Here is a 17,933-nt window from a genome sequence, read left to right as displayed (position 1 = left end):
GAAAAATAGATATCTCCTCTAATTTTACTTGGGCACCTCTCCATCACGCTGTGCGCCACAGGTGACCTTGGGGCGCGCAGCGCGTACACGAACAATGAACGCAGAGGAATGTCCTAGCGCAGCGGAACGTCCTGGGTTGGGGTTCCAGTTTCCTCACTCTCTCCGAGCCTCTTTGTCGGAGGCCCCGGGGAACCCGGAGGGCTAAGGAGGACGGACCACAGAGGTTGTCTGAAGGCCGAGGCCAAGATGGCGATGCTGGTGGGTGAGTGTGTTGTTGGCGGGCTCAGGGGCTCGGGGACATGGGTGGCAAGGGCCGGGGCGTAGGCCTGGGCCGGCGTCGGGCAGCGGTGCGCTCAGGGTTTCTTTCTTTCTTTCTTTTTTTTTTTATGAAAGGATTTTTATTTATTTATTTATTTTTTGAAAGTTTTTTTTTTTATTTTTATTGTTGGGGATTCATTGAGGGTACAATAAGCCAGGTTACATTGATTGCAATTGTTAGGCAAAGTCCCTCTTGCAATCATGTCTTGAGGGTTTCTTTCTTTCTTTCTTTATTTTTTAATTTAGAGACAGAATCTCACTTTGTCGCCCTGGGTAGAGTGCTGTGTCGTCACAGCTCACAGCAACCTCCAGCTCTTGGGCTTAGGCGATTCTCTTGCCTCAGCCTCCCGAGTAGCTGGGATCCCAGGCGCCCGCCACAATGCCTGGGTATTTTTTGTTGCAGTTTGGCCGGAGCCGAATTTGAACCCTCCACCCTCGGTATATGGGGCCGGCGCCCTACTCACTGAGCCACAGGCGCCGAAGGCGCTCTGGGTTTCTTTACGCTGGTCGCTCCTCGGACTCCAGTTTTGCCGGCGGTGAACGGTCTCTTATTACTTCTACAGTACAGTAAGGGAAACTGAGACCCGGCGGGTAGTGACACTGCCGGGTGACATCTCCCTCCCCACCTCTGGGACGCTGTCTTCGCCTCGCGGGTAGGAGTCTAAACCTGTCCTGCTTGGGGACCTTTTTGGTATTAGATGAAGCCTGAGGACTCCTACTTAGATCAAAAAGTTATTAGATGTATAGAATAAAATCTGTATAAGATTGCAAGGAAATCAGCTATACTAGAGACAGATTTCAAAATACTGTTTTCAGGGCCGTGGTGGCTCACGCCTGTAATCCCAGCACTCTGGGAGGCTGAGGTGGGATTGCCTGAGTTCACAGGTTGGAGACCAGCCTGAGCCAGAGCAAGAAGACCTCATCTCTAAAAATAGCCCAGCGTTGTGGTATGCCTATAGTCCCAGCTTCTTGGGAGGCTGAGGCAAGAGAATCACTAGAGCCCAAGAATTTGAGGTTGCTGTGAACTATGATGTCATGGCATTATACTGGGGGTGACAAACTGTCTCAAGAAAAAAGGGCAGAGCCTGTGGCTCAGTGACTAGGCCTCTGGCCCCATATACAGAGGGTGACGGGTTCAAACCCAGCCCCAGCCAAACTGCAACAAAAAAATAGCTGGGTGTTGTGGCTGGCGCCTGTAGTCCCAGCTACTCGGGAGGCTGAAGCAAGAGAATCACCTAAGCCCAGGAGTTGAAGGTTGCTGTGAGCTGTGTGACACCACAGCACTCTACTGAGGGCAATAAAGTGAGACTGTCTCTACAAAAAGAAAAAAAAAACCCAAAATATTGTTTTCGCTGGGTGTGGTGGCTCAAGCCTGTGATCCTAGAGCTCTGGGATGCTGAGACAGGTGGATTGCTTGCAGTTGGGAGTTTGAGACCAGTGGGAGCAAGAGTGAGATTCTGGGCCAAGCTAGGTGGCTCAGGCGTGTAATCCTAGCACTCTGGGAGGCCGAGGTGGGTGGATTGCTTAAACTCAGGAGTTTGAGACCAGTCTGAGCAAAAGCAAGACCCTGTCTCTACTAAAAATAGGAAAAGTATGCATGGGTTTGGATTTATGGCAGGCCCGTTCCCCTGAGCCTCTCATAGTGCCCCATGCCAGAGCAAATTGTGGCTCTGAATCATTGCCTGGCCTATGTGTCCATAGGCTGCTGGCACTGAAGTGGGTTGCATAGAGGAAAAACAAACAAACAAATAAATAAATAAATAATAAAAATAGAAAAACTGAGGCAGGAGAATCTCTTGAACCCAAGAGTTGGAGGTTGCTGTGAGGTATGATGCCACTGCACTCTTCCCAGTGTGACAGCTTAAGACTCTGTCTCAAAAAAAAAAAAAAAAAAAAAGAATGAGATTCTGTCGCTACTAAAAATAGAAAAATTAGGCTCAGCAGCCATAGCTCATTGAGTAGGGCACCAGCCACATACACTGAGACTGGCAAGTTCAAGCCCGGCCCAGGCCTGCTAAACAACAATGACAACTGCAACAACAACAAAGTAATAGCTGGGCGTTGTGGCGAGTCCCTGTAGTCCCAGCTACTTGGGAGGCTGAGACAAGAGAATCGATTAAGCCCAAGAGTTTGAGGTTGCTGTGACCTCTGACTTCACGGCACTCTACCAAAGGCAACATAGTGAGAATCTGTCTCATAAAAAAAAAATAGAAAAATTAGCTGGTGGTGGTGCCAGACACCTGTAGTCCTAGCTATGCAGAGGCAAGAGGATTGCTCAAGCCCAGGAGTTGAGGTTGCTGTGAGCTAGGCTGACACCAGGACACTCTAGCTCAGGGGTCCTCAAACTGCGTCCCACAGGCCACATGAGGCAGTGTATTTGTTCCCGTTTTGTTTTTTTACTTCAAAATAAGATATGTGCAGTGTGCATAGGAATTTGTTCATAGTTTTTTTTTTTTTTTAAACTATAGTCCGGCCCTCCAACAGTGAATTGGCCCCCTGTTTAAAAAGTTTGAGGACGCCTGCTCTAGCTGATCAACAGAGTGAGACTGTCTCAAAATAAATAAATAAATATATATATATATATTTTGAAAGCTGGTAGGTGGCTTAGTAATCTTAAGTGCTTGCATTATTAACACATGCAATACAATGCCAAAGTCTAGTGGTGGGTCTAATAATGACTATAATTCTGGCGTAATGAAGACAAGAAATGTGGCTTCTGGGCCCAGCAAGGTGGCTCACGAGGCCGAGGCGGGTGGATTGCCTGAGCTCACAGGTTCACGACGACCTGAGCCACTGCGAGACCCCATCTCCTCTATAAAGAGCTTAGACGTGTGGCGGGCACCTGTAGTCCTAGCTACTCAGGAGACTGAGGCAAAAGAATCGCTTGAGCCCAAGAGTTTGAAGTTGCTGCGAGCTATGATGCCATGGCACTCTGAGGGTGACAAAGTGAGACTCTGTCTCCAAAAAAAAACAAAAGTGGCTTACCTGCAGTCCTTGTAGCATGTTAGGAAATGTCTATGGTTTCTGTTGGTGAAAAGTTACAGGTCCAGCTAATAATGGTTTGTTTTGTCACCAACACTCTGAATGAATGAAAGGTTAATTTTGAGATTTTCAGTAAAAAGTTAATGACAATGAAGATTTTGTTTGTGTTTTTTTTTTTTTTTGAGACAGAATCTCACTTTGTCACCCATGGGAGAGTGCTGTGGTGTCATAGCTCACAGCAACCTCAAACTCTTGGGCTCAAGCGATCCCCTGGACGAGATTAAGGGTGGGGCTCAGAAAAGGAAAAAGGCTGTGTGGATTGCCTGGTCAGACCCCAGCCCTGGACTTTGGAGGTTGCCCATAGCCTGGCCACAGTTTCTTCTTTCAGCCTCACCTCCCTGTCAGACCACACAGCAATGTACCACAAATAGGGTAACTTAAACAACAAAGATTATTTTCTCTATTTTTTTTTTTTTTTTGTGGTTTTTTGGCCGGGGCTGGGTTTGAACCCACCACCTCCGGCATATGGGACCGGTGCCCTACTCCTTGAGCCACAGGCGCCACCCAAGATTATTTTCTTATAGTTCTGGGGGCTGAAAGTCAAGATGAAGGTGTTGGAAGGGCTTTCTCCTTCTGAGCTTCATTCCTTGGTCTTTTCTTCTCTTTTTAAGAGACAAGTTCTTGGTGGTGCCTGTAGATCAGTTGGTAAGGCACTGGCCACATACACTGAGGCTGGGGGGTTCCAACCCGGCCCAGGCCAGCTAAACAACAGTGACAATTGCAACCAAAAAAAAATAGCTGGGCATTGTGGTGAGCACCTGTAGTCCCAGCTACTTGGGAGTCTGAGGGAAGAGAATCACTTAAGCCCAGGAGTTTGAGGTGACGCCAGCTGTGAGCTGTGATGCCATGGCACACTACTGAGGGCAACATAGTGAAACTGTCCCCCCCCCAAAAAAAGATACCAGTTCTTTTTTTTTTGAGACAGTTCATTCTATTTCCCTCTGTAGAGTATTATGGCATCACAGCTCACAGCAACCTCCAATTCTTTTTTTTTTTTTTTTTTTTGTAGAGACAGAGTCTCACTGTACCGCCCTCGGGTAGAGTGCCGTGGCGTCACACGGCTCACAGCAACCTCCAACTCCTGGGCTTACGCGATTCTCTTGCCTCAGCCTCCCGAGCAGCTGGGACTACAGGCGCCCGCCACAACGCCCGGCTATTTTTTTGTTGTTGTTGTTGTTGCAGTTTGGCCGGGGCTGGGTCCGAACCCGCCACCCTCGGCATATGGGGCCGGCGCCCCACTCACTGAGCCACAGGCGCCGCCCCGCAACCTCCAATTCTTAGGCTTAAGTGATTGTCTTGCCTCAGCCTCCTGAGTAGCTGGGACTACAGGCGCCCGCCACACACCTGGCTATTTTTTGTTGCAGTTTCCACTGCTGTTTTAGCTGGCCAGGGCTGGATTCAAACCTGCCTCCCTTGATACATGGGGCCAATGCCCTACCCACTAAGCCACAGGCGCTGCCTGAGAGACAAGTTCTTACTTGATTGCCCAGACTGAAGTACAGTGATGACATCACAGCTTACTGCAGCCTCCAACTCCTGGGCTCAAGCAATCCTCCTGCCTTGGTCTTTTGAGTAGCTGGGACTACGGGTGTACACCTGTAAATTTTTTTTTTTGCAGTTTTTGGCCAGGGCTGGGTTTGAACCCGCCACCTCCGGCATATGGGGCTGGTGCACTACCCCTTTGAGCCCCAGGTGCCGCCCACACCTGTACATTTTTTGTAGAGGTGGAGTCTTACTGTATTGCCCAGGGTGGTCTTGAACTCCTGGCCTCAAATGATCCACCTCAGCCTGGCGAACACCTTGCACCCAGCCCTGATTACCTTTTCTTGTAAACTCATAACTTATGTTGGATGAGAGCCCACCCTAATGACTTCATTGTACCTTAATGGCCTCTTACAGACCCTGTCTCCAAACCAGTCATGGGCCCTGGGGTTAAGGCTTCAACATAGGAATTGGGGGGACATAATTCAGCCCATAATGGGCATCAATCTTGCGCTTTCTTGCTTTACCTCATACACCAGAATCTCTCACATCTCTGGGCCTTTCTTGCCCTGAGTGCTTCTCTGGCAACAACCTACTTGTGTGTCAGGCTTCTCCCTCCAGGAAGGTCTCCAGGAGGCCTTTGATCAAAGCATTTCCTCCTCTGTGCTTTGCAGTAAGCTCCTCTCAGGGGCACTTTGCTGTGTAGGTTGATGTGGGAGGGGCCTTCCTGGAGGACAGGGGCCTAGCTTAGCTGTATAGGAAACTCTGAGCACCAGCTCAGGGCCTGGAGCAAGGAACACATGCTCTTTGAAGCAGCAGCAAAGGCCAAGATGAGCACATGGCAAACCAGGGAGGCTCTGGCATCTCTAGGAAGAGGCAACACACAAGTACACATAGACAAGATGGAACCGTGTGCCAGGATCCAGACTGCCTGGGGGGCTATTGTAGGCTTGATGACCTACAATAGAGAGAAAGGGCCAGCCCTGTGCAGATGTGGTACAGGTGTTCCAGATAGAGGGACTAGCAGTGGTGAAGGCCCTGAGGGAGCAATGCAACTGGGGTAGGTAAAGCTTGCCAGGGAAGGCAGCTGCAGTGTGCCGAGTATGTTTTGTTCCACGGGGGTCCTGGAAAAGAACCCACACCCCCACAAGAATGAGGGCATGCCATGTGGGGACCTGATGGGGAAATGCCTAGGGGCTTGACCTAGGAGAATGGCTCCTGGGGCTGCCTGAAGCTTACTACCACCCCTTCCTCTGGTTCTTTTGCAGCTCCTGGCCTGCTCTGCTTCCGGATCCTGGGTTTGCGGTGAGTGTCCATCTCCATCCCTAAGCCGGGAGGGCCCTTGTTGAAAGTTACTAGGTGAATGAGGGGCAGGACTGGGGTTAACTGCCTGTGGACAGCTTATGGTATGCCAGGGCCTCCCCATGGGGACAGCCTGTGAAGTAGTTGGCAGAGGCAGGACTTGATCATGTTTGTCCACCTGGTGCCTGCAGAGCTCAGTTGTCACTTATTGTGGGAAGGCATCTTGTGAGCTCCTGCTAATATATAGTCCTGTGCAAGCCTCCTTCAAAATTTGGTGGAACAGTGAGGACAGCCCACCCAGGGGACCTACCAATATCTCTTCAGTCTCGTGTGGAGAGCCTGGTCCCAGAGATAGTCCTGGGATCCTCTATGCCTAGACACTATCGCTTAGCAGCCTGCTGACCTATAGGGTGCCTTCTGTTAGGACACTTTGTTCAAGTCTACAGAGCTTCAGGGAGTTGGGCTATGGCTACCTGGCCCCAAGTTCTGTCTACTGGCCTGAGTGAGAGAACAAGGGATGGGTGGGCAGAAGTGCTCGAGGTTCCACATGAGGAAGGGGATAGATGGGAGGGACTTGGGTATAGCTCCAAGAGAGCCAGTGGAGCCTTGGTCGGGTACTGACTCATCTGCCCCTCGGCAGCTCCAGCGTGGGCACAGCAGTGCTGGCCCAAGATGTCCATCAGAGTGCTGCTGCTGATGGCCCAAGCAGGTGAGGCTGGCTTTCGGGGGGCAGGGGGAGGTTGCATGTCCACAGTGCCCCTTTCATCTCTCCCTTTCCTGGTATGTCTCGGGACCTCCTGGGACTCTGAGTATGGTATCTTGGCCCTGCCCTCTTCTGGTCCAAGCCTCTGGCAGCATATCCCCAAAGCCCCCAAGAATGGCCAGCTTTCAGGGTGGAGCCTGTGGCTCAAGGAGTAGGGCACTGGCCCCATATACCGGAGGTATTGGGTTCAAACCCAGCCCCGGCCAAAAAAAAAAAAAGAATGGCCAGCTTTCATTCCTTTGCTTGTCTGGCATGTCCCACCAGCTCTGCTGGGCCCTGTGAGCTTTAGTGTTCTGCCTGGTGCTGTCCTGGGACCTTGCCCATGACTACAACTCTGTCCCTCCCTTGGAGAAGCTGCTGTGGGCCAGTTTCCCGCACAGAGGCTGTGGGTGGCCAGCATCTGCCTCCTGTGAATGTCTGCTTGGCTGACATTTCCCTGGGTGCATGTCTCCATTCTAGCACCCAGCCCGCTGTGACGAAAGCCAGAACTGTGGTCCCTAGACCCACTGCATTTCCCAGCAGCCGGGGCGAGTATGTGGTGGCCAAGCTGGATGACCTTATCAACTGGGCCCGCCGGGTGAGCCCCCTCTGTGCCAGTAGACCCTCTGTCCTAAGGGCCTTTCTCTGCATAGATGCACATGTGTATACACATAGGCACGTGCACATACACAGACACATGATTCCATCTTGTATTCACCTACTTCTCTACCCCCGCACTGCCAGCCCCATGGCTGGATGCCTCCTTCAGCCACATTTGGCAAACTTGTCCCTTTTTGCCTGTGTCTTTCTGGCTCCTGCTTATTCCTCTCATTTCACTTTTAATGTAAAAGAAAAAAAATTTTTTTAAGTTAGAAAAGTCACATGTGAGGATGGCGCCTGTAGCTCAACAGAGTAGGGCGCTGGCCCCATATGCCGGAGGTGGCGGGTTCAAAACCAGCCCTGGTCAAAAACTGCCAAAGAAAAGAAAAGTCATATGTGCTGAAAACAATAGATCCCTCTCAGTAAAAATCCTAAATCTGCTCCTCACTCATTACAGGGTCTGCCTGGTGCAGTGTTCTACTGTGCCTGCCTCTGCAGCCCTTGTGCATCTGGCCTGGCCAGTGCTTGTCCAGCACCCATTGCGCTTGGTCACAGTCCAGGTCTCACAATTCCCCATTGACAGGCATGCATGCCTTTTTCTTCTCTTTGTTTCTTTTTTTTTTGAGACAGAGTCTCATTATGTTGCCCTCGGTAAAGTGCGATGACATCACAGCTCACAGCAACCTCAAACTTCTGGGCTTAAGTGATTCTTTCACCTCAGCTTCCCAAGTAGCTGAGACTATAGGCACCTGCCACAATGCCTAGTTATCTTTTTGGTTGTAGTTTTCATTGTTGTTTGGCAGGCCCCAACTGGGTTCAAACCCACCAGCTCCTGCATATGTGTCTGGCACCCTAGCCGCTGAGCTACAGGCACTGAGCCTGTTTTTATTTCTCATAACTGAGGCCACAGTGTACATCCTGCCAGGGTCCTCAGCTGCCAAGACAGACATACCTGCTGCAGTGTTGTGAGAGGGGAAACCTGGGGCTACTTAGGGCCCGTCCATCTGCAGGTTCTGGTCAGGTGGACCTGGCCATCCCTCCCTGCTCTGTAACCTGGGCCCCATCACCTGGGTCATCGTATCTACTGGGACAACAGGGGCTATTTCCAAGGCTCAGAATCAGGTGTAGAGTGGGGACAATGGGAGAAATGGCAGGGGGTGGCCAAGGCCAAGCCCCCCAGGGGCTTCCTGGAGGCCCTGCATTTAGGCTGGTAACTGCAGTGTTGGCAGATAAAGCCTGGGCAGTGTTGAGTGTAAAACAGGAGCTAGCACAGGTCCCTACCAGCTGTTGCAGGCAGGCAGATCTGGAGCTGGTTAACTCAAGAGTCCCTGGATTTAGACCCATGTGGCTATAGATAGCCACCAGCCATTAGGGGCAGCTGCATGCTAAGAGTGTGGCTAGCACCACATGTTGAAATGATACAGTCTTTAGGAAAACCCAGGTTGAATGACTATGTTACGAAGACTAGTTTTACTTCATTGTTTTTGTTTTATTTATTAACATGGCTGGTGGGAAGCATTCGCTAAGAAGACCTCCCCTTACAATTCTATGGGGTGTCTGGACAGCCAGCTTATCCTCACTCAGCTCTACCAGGAACGTGAGCTGAATAGGCTGCCCCTTCCCAGGGATGTGGGAGTTCTAAGTGTCTCTATGTGAAGGTTCATAGTCATCACACAGTGGTGGCTGCTGCCTCTGACCCAAGCCCTGGTTCCTCCCCCAGAGTTCGCTGTGGCCCATGACCTTTGGCCTGGCCTGCTGTGCCGTGGAGATGATGCACATGGCCGCACCCCGTTATGACATGGACCGCTTTGGCGTGGTCTTCCGTGCCAGCCCTCGCCAGGCTGATGTGATGATTGTGGCTGGAACACTCACAAACAAGATGGCCCCAGCGCTCCGTAAGGTAAGCCTCAGGCCTGCTGCCCAGCTCTCCTGGGCTGAGCTGCACATAGACCCCTCTGTCTCCTCCCTGCCTTCCAGGTCTACGACCAGATGCCAGAGCCTCGCTATGTCGTGTCCATGGGGAGGTGAGTGCTGGCCCAGCTCCTCCCAGGTGAAGTTTATCCAGTTGTGATTTATAGCCAGTAGGGCAGTGAGCAGGGGCCTGAATATACTTGTCCCCACAGCTGCCACCCCACTGAGAATTTTCTTTTGTCTACTCATAGCCCAGGCCACAGACTACCTCCTTCCTACCTGGCTCTCACTTTGTGGAAACATTAGTGATGCCATGTCCTGACTGTGGACGGTTTTGTATTCTCTAATTTTTAACTTGCCATCGTTTCATTAAAAGACATTTAGTCTTAATTTTTTATTGAAATTATCATTCATAAACCATAAAGTTCAACCTTTTATAGTAATTCGGTGGTTTTTAGTTGTAGTCACAAGTTGTGCAACCATGACACTATCTAATTCCAGAATATTACATCATCCTAAAACGAAGCCCCATCCCCATCAGCATTCAATTACCAGCCCCTGGTAACCATGAATCCACTTCTCGTCTATTTGGATCTGCCTATTCTGGATAATGGAATCTCACACTGTGTGTCCTTCTATGTCTGCTTCTCTCACTGAGCACGATATCCTCAAGGTCTATCCATGATATAACCTGTGTCAGAGCCTTGTTCCTTTTCATGGCTGAGTGATATTCTAGTGTGTGGCTATTCTGGTGATTCAATTTCAAATAGTTATAGAATATTTCAGACTTAACACAGTTGGCCTTTAGGTGCCAAGCACTCAGGTTAAGAATTAACGGGGTAAGCAGTGTCCCACGTACAATTCTATCCCTGAGGTGGCCCCCAGCAGCTTCACTCAAGTAGAACCAGGAATGGGCTCACTGCAGGTCCCCAGCCTGAGGCCCAGTTGCTCTGCAGAGGGGTGTGGGCTTGTTGTATCCCTGGCAAGGGCTCTTTGTTATGGGTCTTCTGACCCCCTGGACTGTCCCTAGGGATGATCAGAAGCCCCTCTTAGGAGGTGAACCCTTTGCATGTGTGTATCAGCCTTTGTTTATACCTACCTGGTCCTAGGTGAGGTTTCAGGAGCCCAGTTTATCTTTGCTTGTTGCTTGTCTGCAATATCTCTTTGGATTCTGGCCTATTCTGATACCCTGGACCTAGGGTATAGTTTGCAGTTGAAAGCAGGTGGGGAGCTCGGTGCCTTTAGCTCAGTGATTAGGGTGCTAGCCATATACACTGGAGCTGGTGGGTTCGAACCTGGCCCAGGCCACTAAAACAACAATGACAACTACAACAACAAAAATAGCGGCGCGTTGTGGTGGCGCCTATAGTCCCAGCTGCTTGGGAGGCTGAGGCAAGAGAATCGCTTAAGCCCAAGAGTTTGAGGTTGTCGTGAGCCGTGACGCCACAGTACTCTACCAAGGGCGACATAGTAAGACTCTGTCTCAAAAAAAAAAAAAAAAGCAGGTGGGGACAGGACTAGCTGCCACCCACCCCTAGGGATATCCTAATGGCCAGAGCTGCCCTCATAGCACCTTCTCATCTCTCCTAGCTGTGCCAATGGAGGAGGGTACTACCACTATTCCTACTCGGTTGTGCGAGGCTGTGACCGCATCGTGCCTGTGGACATCTACGTCCCAGGTAAGCAGCTTTTGAGGACCTCAGCTCATCTACCCTGGTGGAGCTCACCTTCCCCTCAGAGGTGACAAGATTCTGCCCATTTTATAGATCAGATTCAGGTCTACTCTGTGTGTTTCCCCCTTTCTCAGTAGAGGATGAAAAGTCTTAGATTTTGATTTTATTCAGATGTTGGGCCAGGCCTAGTGTCAAAGGGATCAGATTGAGCTGTGTGGAATTGCTAATATTCAAGTTTTAAACTGTAGTTTGAGGTCAAATCAGGTAGCACACACCTAGGATTGCTTGAGACCAGGAGTTGGAGGCTGCAGTGAGCTGTAGCCAGCCTGTAACCAGCCTGAGCACCAGCAAGACCCTGTTTCTATTAAAAAGAGAAAATGAGGAGGCCATTGCACTCCAGCCTGGGCAACAGAATAAGATTCTTATCTCTAAAAAATAAGTAAACTGGGTGGCGCCTGTGGCTCAGTGAGTAGGGTGCCGGCCTCATATACCAAGGGTGGCAGGTTCAAACCCAGCCCCGGCTAAACTGCAACCAAAAAATAGCCGGGCGTTGTGGTGGGCGCCTGTAGTCCCAGCTGCTTGGGAGGCTGAGGCAAGAGAATCGCTTAAGCCCAAGAGCTAGAGGTTGCTTTGAGTCCTGTGACATAATGGCACTCTACTGAAGGCGGTAAAGTGAGACTCTGTCTCTACAAAAAAAAAAAGTAAACTACATTTTCATATGGTTCTGCCTAACAGAAACAAAGCTAAGAAAATGCAATTAAAAATGCAAACAAGAGGCTTGGTGCCTGTGGCTCAAGCGCCTAAGGTGCCAGCTATATACACCTTAGCTGGTGGGTTTGAATCCAGCCTGGGCCCGCCAAACAATGACAGCTGCAAGCAAAAGATAGCCGGGTGTTGTGGCTGGTGCCTTTGGTCCCAGCTACTTGGGAGGCGGAGGCAAGAGGAGAATCGCTTGAGCCCAGGAGTTTGAGGTTGCTATGAGCTGTGATGTCACGTACTCTACCCAGGGTGACGGCTTGAGGCTCTGTCTCAAAAAAAAAAAAAAAGAAAACAAAAATGCAAACAAGAAGTCAGGCACAGGCTTGGTACCTATAGCTCAGCAACTAGGGTGCCTGGGCCAGGCTAAAACAACAATGACAACTATAACCAAAAAATAGCCCAGTGTTGTGGTGGATGCCTTTAGTCCCAGTTACTTGGGAGGCTGAGACAAGAGAATCACTTAAGCCTAAGAGTTTGAGGTTGCTGTGAGCTGTGATGCCATGGTAGTCTACCCCAGAGCGATAGCTTGAGACTCTGTCTCAAAAAAAAAAAAAGTTCAAAACCAGCCTGAGCACCAGCAAGATCCTGTTTCTTTAAAAAGAGAAAACTAGCTAGGCATTATGGCGGGGGCCTGTAGTCCAGCTACTCAGGAGGCTAAGGCAAGAGGATCACTTAAGCCTAGGAGTTTGAAGTTGGCTGTGAGCCATGATACCATAACACTCTACCCAGGGCAACAGAGTGAGACTTTGTCACCAAAAAAAAAAAAAAAAAGCAAGAAAATGTTCCTGGAGGCTGAAAACTGTCTCTAAGTCTTCAACCTCACAGAGGGCACGTTAGGCTCCCTTGAAGTCCAGCCATCGCCACCATGGCCAGACTTAGCACATAAAAATGAAAAATGCTAAGTTAATTTTATATTTTTGTAGAGACAGAGTCTCATTCTATCACCCTTGGTAGAGTGCTGTGGCGTCACATAGCTCACAATAACCTCCAACTCCTGGGCTTAGGCAATTCTCTTGCCTCAGCCTCCCAAGTAGCTGGGACTACAGGCACCTGCTATAACACCTGGCTATTTTTGTTGTTGCAATTTGGTTTGAACCCGCCACCCTCAGTATATGGGGCCAGTGCCCTACCCACTGAGCCACAGGCACTGCCCTTTTTTTTATTTTTTGAGACAAGAGTCTCAAGCTGTTGCCCTGGATAGAGTGCTATGGCATCACAGCTCACAGCAACCTCAAACTTCTTGAGTTTAAGCAATTCTCTTGCCTCAGCCTCCCAAGTAGCTGGGACTACAGGCGCCCATCACAACGCCCGACTTTTTTGTTGTTGTTGCAGTTTTCATTGTTGTTTTAAGTGGCCCTGGATTGGATTCGAACCGCCAGCCTTGGTGTATGTGGCTGTGCCCTCCCCACTGAGCTATAGGTGCCACCAAGGCTTAGTTAATTTTGACTGTCACAAAAACAATGCATAGTATTATTTTAATAATATTAGGTATATCCAATATAATATTTGGTGTGTGTGTGTGTATATATATATATTTTTTAAGAGACAGAGTCTCACTTTGTCGTCCTCGGTAGAGTGCTGAGGTGTCACAGGTCACAGCAACCTCCAGCTCTTGGGCTTAGGCGATTCTTTTGCTTCAGCCTCTGGAGTAGATGGGACTACAGGTGCCCCCCACAATGCCTGGCTATTTTTATTTTTATTTTTTTTGAGACAGCCTCAAGCTGTTGGCCTGGGTAGAGTGATATGGTATCACAGCTCACAGTAACCTCCAATTCCTGGGCTCAAGTGAGTCTCCGGTCTCCACCTCCCATATAGCTGGGACTTCAGGCACCTGCCACAATGCCCGGCTATTTTTTAGTTGCAGCCATCATTGTTGTTTGGTGGGCCCAGGCTGGATTCATACCCGCCAGCTCAGGTATATGTGGCTGGCGCCTTAGCTGCTTGAGCCACAGGTGCTGAGCCTGGCTATTTTTTTGTTGCAGTTTGGCTAGGGCCAGGTTCGAACCCGCCACCCTCCGTACATGGGGTGGGCGCCTACTCACTGAGCCACAGGCACCACCCCTAGAGTATATATATATTTTATTTTATTTTAAATCATAGCTGTGTACATTAATGCAATCACGGGGTACCATGCTGTGCTGGTTTTATGTACAATTGGAAATATTTTCTTTTTTTGCAGTTTTTTTGGCCGGGGCTGGGTTTGAACCCACCACCACCTCCGGCATATGGGGCTGGCGCCCTACCCCTTTGAGCCACAGCGGCCGCCCCATTCTTTTTTTTTGCAGTTTTTGGCCGGGGCTGAGTTTGAACCTGCCACCTCCAGCATATGGGGCTGGGGCTTTACTCCTTTGAGCCACAGGTGCTGCCCAAAATTGGAAATATTTTCATCACACTGGTTAACATAGCCTTTCTGGCTTTTTCTTAGTTATTGTGTTAAAACATTTATATTCTGGGCAGCGCCTGTGGCTCAGTGAGTAGGGCGCCGGCCCCATATGCCAAGGGTGGCGGGTTCGGACCCAGCCACGGCCAAACTGCAACAGAAAAATAGCCGGGCATTGTGGCGCGCGCCTGTAGTCCCAGCTGCTCGGGAGGCTGAGGCAAGAGAATCGTGTAAGCCCAAGAGTTAGAGGTTGCTGTGAGCTGTGTGACGCCACAGCACTCTACCCGAGGGCGGTACAGTGAGACTCTGTCTCTACAAAAAAAAAAAAAAAAACATTTATATTCGACATTTAGTAAGTTTCCCATGTACCCTTATAAGATGCACCATAGGTGTGGTCCCACCAGTTACCCTCCCTCCGCCCATATTCCTCCTTCCTTCCCCTCCCTTTCTCTTTTCCCCATATTCTTAGGCTATAATTTCATAGTTTTATAGTTTCATAGTAGGGCTGAGTACATTGGATACTTTTTCTTCCATTCTTTTTTTTTTTTTTTTTTTGTAGAGACAGAGTCTCACTTTATGGCCCTTGGTAGAGTGCCAGGGCATCACACAGCTCATAGCAACCCTCCGACTCCTGGGCTTAAGCGATTCTCTTGCCTCAGCCTCCCGAGTAGCTGGGACTACAGGCGCCCGCCACAACGCCCAACTATTTTATGGTTGCAGTTCAACCGGGGCCAGGTTTGAACCCGCTGCCCTTGGTATATGGGGCCTGGCGCCTTACCAACTGAGCCACAGGCGCCGCCCCCATTTTTTTTTTTTTAATTTTTTATTTTTTAAGGAGTGTGAACTCTTTATTTTTTATTTATTTACTTATGTAGTTTTTAGAGACAGAGTCTCACTTTTTTACCCTCAGTAGAGTGCTATGGCGTCACAGCTCACAGCAACCTCCAGCTCCTGGGTTTAGGCGATTCTCTTGCCTCAGCCTCCTGAGTAGCTTGAACTACAGGCGCCTGCCACAATGCCCGGCTATTTTTTGTTGCAGTTTGGCCGGGGCCAGGTTTGAACCCGCCACCCTTGGCATATGGGGCCAGCGCCCTACTCACTGAGCCACAGGCGCCGCCCTTTTTCTTCCATTCTTGAGATACTTTGTTCCAGCTCCATCCTTGTAAACATAAAAGAGGTAAAGTCTCCATCTTTCTTTCTTTAAGGCTGCATAAGAGTATATTTTTTAAAATTTGGTTGTGTATCTAAAGTTCACATTGAATTGGGCTTCCTTTATTTTCCCAGTGATCCTGTCGAATTTCCACACCTTGCAGGGTCCAAGAGGGGCATCCCACAGGGGCACCTGCCCTGATGGTAGTTAGGGGCTAGCAAGTCAGGAAGTGGAGCTACATAGGGACTGGGAGAAGGCATCCAATTCTGACCTAAGTCATGTTCAGGTAATTCTCAAAAGGCAGGGAAACAGGGTTTTTTTGTTGTTGTTGTTGCTGTTTTTGTTTTTTTTGAGACAGAGTTTCACTTTGTCACCCTTGGTAGAGTGCTCTGGCCTCAAGGCTCACAGCAACTGAACTTTTGGGCTCAAGTGATCCTCTTGCCTCAGCCTCCCCAGTGGTTGGACTACAGCTACCCACCACAACACCCAGCTAAAGAAACAGGTTTTAACATCCAATTAGAGCTAGTTGAAAACTGTTGATTTGCTTAGCATTCGGCAAATATTTATCAAGTACCTTTTCTGGGCCCACACGTTGTGGGCAACAGCACTGGGTCCCAGAGAGGCCTCCACCCCAGGCCTGGTGCTGGGGAATCTCCCAGCCAGGGCAAGAGGAGGGGACAGAGCCTGACATTGATATGCCTGGCCATGCTTGTGATATAAAGGAGGGTACAGTGGCACTTAAATACTCACCTACTAGGCAAACATGGAGTTGGCACCCCAAAAGAAAGGAAATTTACATGCCACTTATGCGATAGAAGTTTCACAGAGAAGTGGGCCCTGAACAACCACATAAAACTCCAGACAGAGAAAAGCCATTTAAATGCACCTGGCCCACCTGCCGCTACTCATTCCTCACAGCTTCTGCCATGAAAGACCACTACAGGACGCACACAGGTGTGCCACCTTCCCGCTGGGAGCCTGGGGGCGGGGGTGGGGGGGGAACGTGTGCCTTAAGTATCTCCATGGTGGGTGGCGCCTGTGGCTCAAGGGGTAGGGCCCCAGTCTCATATGCCGGAGGTGGTGGGTTCTAAACCCAGCCCTGGCCAAAAAAAAAAAAAAAAAACCCAGAGAAGAAAAAAAAAAAAGAAAAAAAATAAATAAATAAAATAAAAGTATCTCCATGGTAGTTGATGGCAATGAAGCCCTGTAGCACAGTTTATTGTAAGGCTGTGGTCTCATTTTTGTTACCTTTCAGGGATAATCAGGATAATCTTAAAGTGACATTTTTATCTTTGTGCACGTGTGCAAATGTGTGTTTTTTTTTTTTTTTCCTTTTGTGGTTTTGGCCAGGGCTGGGTTTGAACCCGCCACCTCTGGCATATGGGACCTGCGCCCTACTCCTTGAGCCACAGGTGCCACCCTGTGGAAATGTGTTTAAATGAAATAAATTCATATTTAGAAGCTCAAAAAAAAAAAGGAGGGTACAGTGGACTGAGGTTTTGAGGGATACATAGTCTGTAAGCTTGTTTACCTTTATCAGGAGCCAACCCCCTGGTCAATTGCTTGTTTGAGGTGTGACTTTGGGCAAGTCTCCTGTCTCTCAGACCCTCGGTTTCCCCACCTGTCAAAGGAGAGTTACACTGCCAGGCTCTACCTTCAGAGGCTGACCTGAGTGCCCTGTACAAATGTGCAGGGGAAAGGGATGGGCCATAGATGGCTTTGCTGTTCTGGCTGGGGCTGGTTATTATGGGGAGGGAAGCTGAGGCACAGTCCTGCCCACAGGCTGCCCACCCACGGCGGAGGCCTTGCTGTATGGCATCCTGCAGCTACAGAGGAAGATCAAGAGGGAGCAGAGGCTCAAGATCTGGTACCGCAGGTAGTGCCACCACTACTGGAGCCACCGGAGCACGTCCTGTGTTGCCCCTAGAGATCGTCAATAAAGCTGCCCTCAGGTCCCACTACCCTCCCCCCAAAGTGGTATGTGGGGGAAGGTCCTGTCTGTACCCTAATCGGAGCCTACCCTGGGGTCCATGGCATGGCCCATGTCCAAGTAGTAGGTAATGGCTCAGGGAGATGGGGCTGGAGAGAGAAAAGCCACATGCTCCACTGGGCTACCCCATGCTTGGAATCTCACATGGCCTCACCCAGGGCTTTGGGGAGATCGCTGGCTCTGCCTCCTCTGGCGCATGTTCTCAGCCAGTCCCTTTGTCTTGTAGATTCTGTGTGGACATCAAGGATATATATTCACTCAACAAATGTTTGGTTGTCTTATATTCAGAGCCAGATGCTGCTGGTGCTAAAGGCCCAGGTTCTGCAGATCTGCAGCATGTTTTTGTTGAATGTTTGGGATGGTTCTGGGGACCAGCAGTTAGGACTGGGAGGGGCAGTGGTGGGGGTGCAGGCACTTTGCCTAGCCAAGTTTGGTAACACTGAGACGGGAAGCTCAGGTGTGTCTGGCAGAGTAAACAGCTCACACCAGGAACTGAGGCCTGGAGCTGGTAGGGCAGGAGGGCCCCAAAGCATAGCCACAAGGGCCTGCCTTGGTGCTCAGGTTGAGAGTGAGTCAGTGGAGGC

The 17,933-nt window shown here is 49.8% G+C and overlaps 1 protein-coding gene and 1 non-coding gene across 2 annotated transcripts; both read left to right on the top strand.

Annotated features, from left to right (window-relative positions):
• The first annotated feature begins 185 nt into the window (after nt 1–185).
• Nucleotides 186–17,317, top strand: NDUFS7 (NADH:ubiquinone oxidoreductase core subunit S7). The gene is made up of 8 exons (XM_053581368.1): nt 186–262; nt 6,111–6,147; nt 6,785–6,853; nt 7,367–7,484; nt 9,207–9,386; nt 9,464–9,510; nt 10,988–11,076; nt 17,142–17,317. The coding sequence occupies exons 1-8, from the start codon at nt 247–249 to the stop codon at nt 17,237–17,239; spliced, it is 654 nt and encodes a 217-aa protein (XP_053437343.1). The 5' UTR covers nt 186–246; the 3' UTR covers nt 17,240–17,317.
• LOC128580293 (small nucleolar RNA SNORA42/SNORA80 family) lies at nt 1,914–2,049 on the top strand. Its single transcript, XR_008378593.1, has one exon. It is a non-coding gene; the product is annotated as a small nucleolar RNA SNORA42/SNORA80 family (small nucleolar RNA).
• Nucleotides 17,318–17,933: the final 616 nt, after the last annotated feature.

The sequence above is a fragment of the Nycticebus coucang genome, chromosome 2 (assembly GCF_027406575.1).
Source record: "Nycticebus coucang isolate mNycCou1 chromosome 2, mNycCou1.pri, whole genome shotgun sequence".
Lineage (NCBI taxonomy): Eukaryota > Metazoa > Chordata > Mammalia > Primates > Lorisidae > Nycticebus > Nycticebus coucang.
Note: the sequence above shows the minus strand (reverse complement) of the source record. Positions and strands in the feature narration are given on the sequence as shown.

Bases quoted from the DNA above. Each gene is read 5' to 3' on its own strand.
- NDUFS7 (XM_053581368.1), top strand. The intron at 7,485-9,206 runs GTGAGCCCCCTC...TTCCTCCCCCAG, and splicing joins TTATCAACTGGGCCCGCCGG to AGTTCGCTGTGGCCCATGAC. The intron at 9,511-10,987 runs GTGAGTGCTGGC...CATCTCTCCTAG, and splicing joins TATGTCGTGTCCATGGGGAG to CTGTGCCAATGGAGGAGGGT.